Source organism: Physeter macrocephalus, chromosome 6 (genome assembly GCF_002837175.3).
Source record: "Physeter macrocephalus isolate SW-GA chromosome 6, ASM283717v5, whole genome shotgun sequence".
In the NCBI taxonomy this organism is placed as follows: domain Eukaryota; kingdom Metazoa; phylum Chordata; class Mammalia; order Artiodactyla; family Physeteridae; genus Physeter; species Physeter macrocephalus.
In genome coordinates, this window is record NC_041219.1 from 89,700,427 (window position 1) to 89,711,682 (window position 11,256).

The following is an 11,256-nucleotide window of genomic DNA, read 5'->3' on the forward strand; positions in this document are numbered from 1 at the left end:
TGGTGCTTCTGCTTTCTGCTGATGCAGGGGGAGAGTTCTAGGGAACTCTGGGCGATGCAGGAGTTGCTGACGGCTCCTGGGAGTGGCCAAGATCTCAGGGAGCAAGGAGAAAAGCAGCTCCCCAAAGGCCCACATTCACCCCCCCCCCAAAAAAAAACCCCCACACTCACTCATAGTGCTTGCTGAGAGGGTGGGGTGGGCAGGATTGGGATGACTTGGACAGCTTCTAGGTGAGGGAACCTGGGGAAGCCCGAGAGCCCAGGGCTGCCTCTAAGCTGGAGGACACTGCCACCACGTGGACAACTGAGGAGCGACTGCAGTAGCTGGCCTGGGCAGGACCAGAGGAAACAGACATTTGGACATTTTAGAAACTTTATTGAAGGACAAAAGGGTGTCAGCTCCCAGTCCATGGTGTGGAAAATAAATAAGGGTTAAAAGGAAGGTGCAAGGCAGGACAGGAGTGCGTGGAGGCGTATGCCTCATGACGGAGAGTCCTGTGGGGCAGCAGAACTGACTGGAATAAAACACTGGGGAGAAAGAAGACCTCGTCACAGCCCAGCCATCCTTCAACTGTAACCAGCTCTTCCCCCGTGACCTCTGTAAAGGAGCCGAGGATGGCCCCCTGCCCCACTTCCTACTTCCCACAGGCATAGCTGGCTGTGGACCGGAGGCTCACCAGGGCATCCTGCCATTCGAGCAATGTGGCCACAGGGTTGGTGCAGACCCGGGTGAGGCCCGAGGGAGGGGCTCGGCTGGTGTAGAAGGCACACTCGTCGTCCAGGCGGGCCTCGTGGAAGCGGTGGATGGCGGTCAGACATGCTTTGAGGCGCTGCCTCAGGGCCAGGGTTCGAGGGGCCAGATTGCTGGGGCCTGAGGGCCAAAGGCCACAGAGACATCAGGGCAGACTCTGGAGTCCTAGACTCCCACCATATACTGCCCTTTCCACTCCCCGACCAAGGGCCAAGCCAGTTAGGAGAACAGGGCTGAAGGCGCAGCCCCCCACTTCTTCCTGCGGGAGAGCCAGACTGGGGCAAGGTAGGTAGGGGAAAGAAAGCGCAGGATCACCTGGTGCAGGGCAGGCCCTGCTCCCAGCGAGAGATGAGGACCTCCTTTGTTCACAACCCCTTCAAACCAACTCCTTACCTGCCTGGCCTGTTGGGGGCTTCAGAGACTGGAGTGAGTGGATAGGGGGGCTGGCACAAAGTGGGCGTTGGGAGAAGGTCAGGCTGGTGGTCGCTGGAGCCCACTGACTGCAGCAGGGCCGTGGGATGGACTCTGGACTTCTGGGTTCCAGGGAGCAGGCCTCTGATACCCCAGGCTCTACCCTAGGGGAGGGCTCTGGGAGTCCTGTCTGCCCCTGGGGGCAGGCCTGAAGGGGTTCAGGCTCTCCCAGAGGGCAGGGCTCTGATGCCTCAGGCTGTTCCTGGGTGGAGGGCTCTGATATCTCAGGCCCCCTCCTATGGTAGGACTCTGGGGGCTCTGGTTCTGCTGGAGGGCAGGGCAGAGCTACCTCGGGCTCTGCTCCAGGGCAGGGCTCTGGTTCCCCACACGCCTCTGGAAGGTAGGGTTTTGGCAGCCCAGAGTGCTGTAACATTTCAGGAAGATGAAAAGCCCCAGATTTATTCTCTGGGGCATTCAGAGTTCTAGAAATCTCAGCCAGCAGGGGCTGAAGTTCAACCATATCCAGAGAGGAGCCTCCATTAAGGGGGGCACACTTGCCCTCCGCCAGCCCCTCTACCTCCTGTCGCAAAAGCTGTTGCAGGATACTGATGCGCTGTGGGTGGGACAGAGTGTGATGTCAAGAAGTGTGTGCAAGTCTTGTACCCACACTGTCCTATTTCCATGCCCCCCCTCCCACCCATTTCTCGCTTTCCCAGCCCTGTCACTGCCCATCAGGCATCAAAGCTGTCGCCCACACCAGCCCACCTGCATCTTCAGCTCCTGGAGGTTGGGGGTTCTATTGGGGTGGGGTCCATAAGGAGTTGACACGGGTGGCTTCCCAGGACCCTCCTGCAACCTTACACAACTCTCCTGGTCAAATAACCGGACTGCAATCTGCTCCTGCCACATGGGAGGAGAGGGGCCACATGAGGAAGCCAGGCTGGAGTAGGAAGAAGACTAGTTTGAGTCTTCAAACTAGTGAGGAAGGGATCAGGTCCTTAACTGAGTGGCCCTAGACTTGGATTAGGAGGGGCGGCAGAGAAGCAGGAAGAGTTGGAGAGTCAGGCAGCTTTTCCAGAGAGCCCACTTGCCTCAAAACTGCTGGGCCTCCGGCCAACGGGACAGAACGAGGAGTCTCAGCACGGGAAGGTTTCAGATACTTACCCAGGGCAGGGCAGGCTCTTCGGGGCAAGGCTGAGGGGAGAGGCCACTCAACCACTGGGCCTGGGACAGAAGTGAGATGCCATGACTTTCCCTGTACCCATCCATCCCCTTCCTCCCTGAGCCCTGGCCTAAGCCAGCTACCTCCCCTGCCCTCTCTCACCTTCTGAGCTCTGGGGGCCGATGGGAGGGGTGTGAACTGGGTTTTGGGGCGGATGGCGAGACGCCGCAACACTGAATATGAGGTCTGGGGAGAGATGGGGCTGGTTGAGCAGGGACAAAACCGAGACCTCGCAGTGATCCCAGCCCCCAGGAGTTGTGGATACAAACTGGAGCTGAGGGGCCAGGGGAAGGCACACGTTGAGCCCGTCCAAAGGGTGATGGCCGGGTGATGGCAGGTGGCATCACTTGGCCAGGGGAGGGCATCAGGCAGGAGTCCCGGCCGTCCTGTGGGGAACACGGTGGAAGAGTGATCCCTCCCGCTTGGCATTGCTCTTTCTTGTCCTCACTTCAGCAGCCAGTGTGATTCTTTTAAGATCTAATCAAATCATGTCCCTCCCTTGTTCATCCCCCCTCCCCATGGCTTTGCGCTCATTCCAAGTAATAGCCAAGATCTTACACTGGTTTATAAATCCTTACCCAACCTGATTCTGTCATTGCTCTAACCTCTCACTTCCTTTCCTTCTTACTCTGCTTCAGCCTCGCTTTTTTGCTGATCCTTAAACACACCAGGTACATGCCATCCTTGCATCTGCAGTTCTTGTGGCCTGGAACGTTCTTCCCCCAGATTATCTACATGGCTCACTCCCTCAACTCTTTCTGCTCTTCACTTAGCCGCACCTCAATGAGATTCCCCTGACCGATCCACCTGAAACTACAATACCAATCACCCCCTTCCACTTCTCCTTCCCTTTCAGTGCCTTACTTTCTTTTTTTTAAACAGATAACTTATCACCATCTGACCTACTATATATTTTACGCGTGTGTTTATTTTTTGTCTCCCCCTTCTAGAATGTGAACTTATTTCCTACTGTATATCCAGAACCTAGAACATTGCTTGGCACACAGTAGCTGGTCAATAAACCCTTGTGGAGTGAATGAATGAACCCTCAGATCTGTCTTACTCTCAGCACTGATCTGATGGTGATACAAATGTATACCAGACTGTGACCTCTCCCTCGCAGGCCCCGGACACCTGGTAAACAGAGGCCAGTACCACTCTGGAGAGGGCTTGGGTCCATCTGGGGCAAACCAGGACCCAGTTAACATGCTGAGATCCAGAATGGGACTGCCTGGCTCTACCCACAATCCTCAGCGCCACTGCTGCTGGGGAATCCCCCCATGCATCTCCCCTGTGCCCTTCCCCCAGCACAGAGGAGGAAGGTCCCAGCTCACCTTGGTGCGTGTTATGTCTCGGGTTTCTTTTAATGGTACTCGCTGAGCCAGACCGAGGGGGCCCCCTCCTCTTTCATCTGAGTGAGTGACAACTTCATATTCTCCTTCAGGGAGAGAGGAAGTTAGGAGGAGACAGGAAATTTGCTGCAGTGTCTGGAACACACATCACAGTCTGGCACAGGGCTCTGCAACCCTAGTCAGAGGTTGCAACCTCCGAATAGGGTTTGCCAGTTTGACAGCCCCCACTGCACCATCAGGGGTGGGGACCCATCCAGCATCCCTTTGAAGCCCAGCACTATTTCCGTAGTAAATCATTAATCTGAATACCCTGAGTGGGCTAGGGGTGTGGTGATGGCTCTTAGGGGCTGAGGACAGAACAGTGAGTGGAAGGTAAATCCTACAGGAAGTGGCAAAGAGAGGGTAGAAATGGGGACCACCTCCTCTGACACAAGTGCAACTGGGCCAACCTCTGGCCTATCAGGAAGATCTCTTCCTCTCTGTCTCCTTCTGATCTGGCCTCCCCGCCACAACCTGCTGAGCTTTCTCTTGTTTTGCCCCCTACAAGCAGCTCCCCTGCCCCTGTTGTCTCCCCATGGCCAGACACACTCACCAGGCTGGACAAGGGTCTCCAGAAGCAATCCTGAGGCCTGGCTCACTGAAGTCCTGATGACAATAAGACAGCAGCTAGCAGTCACTGAGTACCAAGTATGAGCTGGGCACTGTGCTAAGTGCTTTACAAACATCATCTCACTTAATTCTCACGATAACCTCAAATGATAATATAAACATTATCCTCATTTGACAGATTAAAGAAACTGAAGTGGGAATTCCCTGGCAGTCCAGTGGCTAGGACTCTGCGCTTTCACTGCCGAGGGCCTGGGTTCAATCCCTGGTTGGGGAACTAAGATCCCACAATCCACGCAGTGGTACAGCCAAAAAAAAAAAAAGAAAGAAACTGGAGCTCGGAGGGTAAGGCAAGCTTGCACAAATCATAAGTACTAAGAGTCAGGAATCAAACCCAAATCTCATTTACTGCCACGGTCTATGCTCTGGCCACTAAACAAAAGAGATGGCACCTCTCAGTTCTATCCCCTTCTTCCCCCACAACCTGAAGAAACTGATGTCATACTGAGGCCTGGCTATGAAGGCCTGACCCCTATTGCAAGGGCTCACCCTGAGCACTCACAGATTTCCCCCTTCCGCCCTGGGTTGCTGGGAAGTCCTAAAGCTACTGGAAGGCCCCAGCTCTGAGGGACCCCTGTATCAGACATTGAATCATTCTTTTCCAAATGACCCTCTCCTCACTTGCTGTTGCCACCTGTCTCTCTTCTTAGCTCCTGGAAACCGGGAGGAGCAGAGGGATGAGAGGAAGGTCCTGAAGGTGGAATCTGAGCCATAGGAGCAAGAGAAAAAAACAGAGTCAGAGGTAGGCTTCAAACCTTCAGGCTTCACCAACAGCCCCATCGGCCTCCATACCAACCCTCTGGCTCATCATGAGGTACCTTCCCTCCTAAGGCCCAGCTCTGTCCTTGGAAGGAGTTCTCAGAAGCACTGAGTATCAGCCCCTCAAAGGCACTCACCAGAGCCTCTAGCCTCTGGGGACACAAGGTCCGGCCTCGAGGTCCTGGTCCCTCCAGCCTGGAGAAGCAGGAAGCCCTGGCAGGGTCCATTCGGTGGGTGGGGGTTCTGGGAGCCAAGTACGCAGAGGCCCGGGCATCCTAGGACCCCAAGAGAGGCTATCAGTACAGGCTCAGGATTCCCTCCTCAGCCTACTCCAGCCTGATCTCCTCCTATCCCGGCTCATTACCTGGCCCCTCCGGATGGTGCCTCCCTGGTTCCCTCGAACCAGTACTCTCTGAGCCAGACTGGGCTGGCGCCCCAGGCGACAGCTCTTCACCCCCTCACCTGACAGGATGGTGGCCAGGGCTGCAGGGTCAGCCACAAACTCTATGGTCCCTGGAGCCTCTGCAAGGGAAGAGGAGAAGGAAAGGTGAGAAGGAACAGGAAGCGGGGAGGCTGAGGGGTCAGGGAGCCTAGCAGAGTCACCTTGAGGTGCAAGAGTGAGCCGAAGAGACTCATATAACTGAACTCAGCTCACCAGACATTCATAGGACTTTACTCTGTGTAAGACACTATTCTAGGCACTGACACCCTGAGATAAATAAGACAAAGCCCCCATACTCAGGAAAGCTATCATCAAACTATAGAGAGGTAACAGACTCAAGTCAAAGTATGGACATGTTATAAAAGAAGTACAGCAAAGCATTCGAACACAGAACAATTGACTGTGACTGGGAGAGGCGGAAAAGGCTTTAGAAGAGATGACACTTTGCTGAAGAAAGCAAAGGGCTTCTAAGAGCAAAGAGCTTTCCAGGAGCAGGGACTAGGAATTATAGTAAGCAAGAGACCCAGGGACTGCAAAGCCCCCAAACCCCACTGCCACCAACCCATTCTCCTACCCAGCCAAAGAAACTGTTTTCAAGCCTCCATCAGGTACCTGTCTGAGGAGGGGGCCCAGGTCCCACATTTTGTCTCCCAGGGCTAGGCCTGAGCTCCTCCAAGGGGTTCCGAAGCTGAGTACTCCCCACCAATCTCTCCGATTGCTCTGTTTGATGTGTGGCTTTCGGCCTGGGGCCTGCTGAGTCAACGAGGGGGCGTTGACTACCGAGCTTCTGCACCAATCTCTGGGGGAAGGGAGAACAAAAAGCTGGGGCTCAGCGTTGGGGTGCATTGCTGGTGTGTGCTGCGTCCTTGTAGCTACTGTCTTCACCCCCCACGCCCCTCTTACCCTTGGATCTTGGTTCTCCTGGTCGAGGGCGCTGGGTTTGACTGTGGGGAGAGGCGGGCGTCTCTGAGAGCGAACGGGAATCTTGCTGGGGGTAGGAGATACACCCCGGAGGAGAGGATCCTTCGTGGCTTGGAGGGTAGTCATGACGACTACAACTGAGACGGAGAAGAAGGCAGGATCAGGGGTCAAAGGTCAGCCAGTTCGGGGCTTCAGTCCTGACATCCCTGATACTCCCACCTCCACCCAAATCCATGCGCCCAGAGGACCCGGCGCCTGCAAGGCCTCTTTTCTGGGTGTCTCCTCCTAACACTCTGAGCCTATTCTTTTTTTCTAAGCCTATTCTTTAGCCCCAGGACCTGCTTCTCATCCCTACGAGCCCCCGCAGCCCCCATTCCCTCCAAGATCCCGGTGCCGCACCTCCCCCGAAACCCCTCAGCGTCGCCCCCACTTTCTTCGCTTTTTCCCCGGACTCTCTCGGCTTCTGCTGCAGATACTTCCCCAATTTGTAAAATACGCCAAGCTCCTGATTGGCTCGTCTGCGCTCCTGCCGAAGCGCGTGTCACAGGATTCAGCTGTCCAATCCGCAGGCTTCAGAGGCGGGGCCAAAAGAACGACTAGTTGTCGAGCCGCTTTCTGGCCAGGAAAAAAACTGACCCGACTCAACCAGCCAATCCGAGAGCGGAGCGCGGGGGGAGGAAGAAGGAGGAGACCTTTCTGAGGCCGGCGAAGGCGTGGGCTCGGAGTCTGGGCGACAACGGGCGCCGGCTACTCTCGCGAGGTCTCGGACTGGTGCGGGAAGGACCAGTCTCGCGGCATTGTGGGAAGAGCTGGCGTCCTGATTAAGGCTAACTGACGGTGTTGGAGGCTGGCCCGAAGCACTGACCCGACTCTGATCTGAGTACGGCGTCAAGCTGTGGGGACTCCGCTCCAGACACATTGTAGGAAACGTCTGTACGTTGTGCCTAGGCCGAGGAACTGCCTCCAAACGGGCGGAGAGGGCTGGAAAAAATTGAACTGAGGCTAACAATAACAAAAATAAAAAGAAACAGTCGTTTTTTCGCTCCACCTTTACGAATGGTGAGGTGTGGTCTCCATTTCGCAGATAAGAAAACAAGGCTCAAAACAGTGTCATTGGAACTCAACACAACAGGCCTGGAGGACTGGGGAGAGGTGTGGCCTGTTGTTGGCAGGCAGGGGTGTGAAATTGAGGGAACCTAGAACACTCTGGTTAGAATGGAAGGGGTTAACCTCTAATGGGAAATGGGCGATGGTTTCAAGTGTACAGGACTCTGGTAGATTCTCTCCCTGACTCGTGCTTCCTATTATACAAGCCCTCTCCTTCCAATTTCTCCTTCACACCTTTTCATTACCTTTGGATTTCATTTACCTTCTTCCTCTTCATTATCTCCACCCTAATCTCACCTAGAGGACTGCAAAAGCCTCCCACCCTCCATTCTCTCTTGCTCTCCACAATAATCCATTCACCATATCGCAGCTAGAGTAATCTTTCCAAAATGCAAATCTGGTGTTGTTACCACTGTGCCTTGACCTCTCCCCACTCATACTCCCCATCTTGTACCACTTTCCCCCTTGTTCTCTGCTTTTCAACTCCATTGCCACTTCCAATCCCTGAAATTTGTCATGTTCCTTCTAGTCTCTCTGTCTGGAATACCTTCGACTTTGCCTATTCATGCCTCCAAATGGATGTTCTCTGTTACTTTCTTGTAGAGGCCTTCCTTGAACCCCTCTACTCACAACCCACCCTAATCTAAAAAAAGTTTCCTTAGTTGTGTGCTCTCAAAGAACAGTGTTTCCTCAGAGCATGTATCTCAGTTGGTAACTGTATATTCACCAATGTGAACCTAATATATCATGTTTATTAAACGTGATCTCTCCTGCTAGACCTCCATGAAGGTGGTGACCTTTTATTTTTGGCTTACATTATATTTTCAATGCCTTGCATTGTGCCTGCCTGTAAGGGTGTTCACTATTTGTTGAATGAGTCAATGGATGAATGAATAATTGATCAAATGAATACCTGGAGAGATAGGGAAGACCTCCAAAAAGAAGTAATATTTGAACTTCCTGTTTAAAAGAGAGAAGGCTCTTCTAGTCACTCGGAACAGCACTTGCAAAGGCAAGGAAACTTGGAGTGTTCAGAGAAGGGTAAGTCCTTAGGGATAGATGGAATGTAGGATAGTAGGAAATAAAACTAGAAAGGTGGTCTGACTGGAAGGAAGGGGACAGTCACCTCATTCCACTAACAGGTACTATGAATGTGCCAGATCCTGACTACTAGATTAGCAGGGATGGCTACTGACAAACATTGTGCACCTACTGTGTGTAAGGCCCCTTGTCACACATTTGGGATACCTGGAGGAATAAGGCTGAAGTTTGAAGGATGGGGAGGCACCAGGATGGAGGTTGGCTGCACAGTGGCTTTACATGATTTTAAGGTAGCACAGTCCAGGTCCAAGTTCACAAACCTAGAAACTTGAGTTTGTCAGGCTACCCAGAGTAGATCTTGGAGTCACACTCGCGGCATTGTGGGAAGAGCTGGCGTCCTGAATAAGGCTAACTGACGGTGTTGGAGGCTGGCCCGAAGCACTGACCCGACTCTGATCTGAGTTCGGCGTCAAGCTGTGGGGACTCCGCTCCAGACACATTGTAGGAAACGTCTGTACGTTGTGCCTAGGCCGAGGAACTGCCTCCAAACGGGCGGAGAGGGCTGGAAAAAATTGAACTGAGGCTAACAATAACAAAAATAAAAAGAAACAGTCGTTTTTTCGCTCCACCTTTACGAATGGTGAGGTGTGGTCTCCATTTCGCAGATAAGAAAACAAGGCTCAAAACAGTGTCATTGGAACTCAACACAACAGGCCTGGAGGACTGGGGAGAGGTGTGGCCTGTTGTTGGCAGGCAGGGGTGTGAAATTGAGGGAACCTAGAACACTGGTTAGAATGGAAGGGGTTAACCTCTAATGGGAAATGGGCGATGGTTTCAAGTGTACAGGACTCTGGTAGATTCTCTCCCTGACTCGTGCTTCCTATTATACAAGCCCTCTCCTTCCAATTTCTCCTTCACACCTTTTCATTACCTTTGGATTTCATTTACCTTCTTCCTCTTCATTATCTCCACCCTAATCTCACCTAGAGGACTGCAAAAGCCTCCCACCCTCCATTCTCTCTTGCTCTCCACAATAATCCATTCACCATATCGCAGCTAGAGTAATCTTTCCAAAATGCAAATCTGGTGTTGTTACCACTGTGCCTTGACCTCTCCCCACTCATACTCCCCATCTTGTACCACTTTCCCCCTTGTTCTCTGCTTTTCAACTCCATTGCCACTTCCAATCCCTGAAATTTGTCATGTTCCTTCTAGTCTCTCTGTCTGGAATACCTTCGACTTTGCCTATTCATGCCTCCAAATGGATGTTCTCTGTTACTTTCTTGTAGAGGCCTTCCTTGAACCCCTCTACTCACAACCCACCCTAATCTAAAAAAAGTTTCCTTAGTTGTGTGCTCTCAAAGAACAGTGTTTCCTCAGAGCATGTATCTCAGTTGGTAACTGTATATTCACCAATGTGAACCTAATATATCATGTTTATTAAACGTGATCTCTCCTGCTAGACCTCCATGAAGGTGGTGACCTTTTATTTTTGGCTTACATTATATTTTCAATGCCTTGCATTGTGCCTGCCTGTAAGGGTGTTCACTATTTGTTGAATGAGTCAATGGATGAATGAATAATTGATCAAATGAATACCTGGAGAGATAGGGAAGACCTCCAAAAAGAAGTAATATTTGAACTTCCTGTTTAAAAGAGAGAAGGCTCTTCTAGTCACTCGGAACAGCACTTGCAAAGGCAAGGAAACTTGGAGTGTTCAGAGAAGGGTAAGTCCTTAGGGATAGATGGAATGTAGGATAGTAGGAAATAAAACTAGAAAGGTGGTCTGACTGGAAGGAAGGGGACAGTCACCTCATTCCACTAACAGGTACTATGAATGTGCCAGATCCTGACTACTAGATTAGCAGGGATGGCTACTGACAAACATTGTGCACCTACTGTGTGTAAGGCCCCTTGTCACACATTTGGGATACCTGGAGGAATAAGGCTGAAGTTTGAAGGATGGGGAGGCACCAGGATGGAGGTTGGCTGCACAGTGGCTTTACATGATTTTAAGGTAGCACAGTCCAGGTCCAAGTTCACAAACCTAGAAACTTGAGTTTGTCAGGCTACCCAGAGTAGATCTTGGAGTCACACTAATCTAATTCGTAAGAGGAATCGAGTGATTCACCATGAGCGATATGCCTTTTGGTGAACAAAATATTTATGCCTGCTCCTCAGGGTACCACCTTCACAGAATCGAGGTACAAGGAGACTGATTTTATATCATAAAAGTCTTTCAAAGAGCCAATGTTCAGAATATCTGCTATGCCTGTCATAGCGTCCAACCTGTTTTCTATACAGCAGTCAGAGCGACCTGCTTCTGTTTGTCTTTGCTGGACCTCGAATATGGGGAGGTGCAAGCCACCTCTCTTGTTTTATTTTATCAATCCCCCTTTACTCCCTGTCTGCTCTCCCCCATAGACACCACTCTAATGTGATTGATATACGTTCTTAACTATGCATGTGTGCTTATAAAATAGTAGGGTTGTATATTTGTTTCCTATTGCTGCTGTAACAAATTACCACGAATTTAGTGGCTTAAAACAATACAGATTTATTCTCTTACAGGTCTGGGGGGGTCT

General features: G+C 51.8%; 1 protein-coding gene across 2 annotated transcripts; it reads right to left on the reverse strand.

The window, feature by feature from the left end:
* Positions 1-399: 399 nt before the first annotated feature.
* On the reverse strand, positions 400-6,740 carry TROAP (trophinin associated protein). Of its 2 annotated transcripts, XM_028491364.1 has the most exons (14): positions 6,506-6,740; positions 6,215-6,401; positions 5,525-5,682; positions 5,298-5,435; positions 5,023-5,105; positions 4,328-4,380; positions 3,718-3,821; positions 2,653-2,769; positions 2,486-2,569; positions 2,326-2,385; positions 1,927-2,061; positions 1,144-1,774; positions 677-870; positions 400-527 (listed from the first exon to the last, which is right to left on the reverse strand). In XM_028491364.1, the coding sequence occupies exons 1-14, from the start codon at positions 6,647-6,649 to the stop codon at positions 480-482; spliced, it is 2,136 nt and encodes a 711-aa protein (XP_028347165.1). In that variant the 5' UTR covers positions 6,650-6,740; the 3' UTR covers positions 400-479. The 2 variants fall into 2 exon arrangements, with proteins under 2 accessions (XP_028347165.1, XP_028347166.1); XM_028491365.1 differs by lacking the exon at positions 1,927-2,061.
* Positions 6,741-11,256: the final 4,516 nt, after the last annotated feature.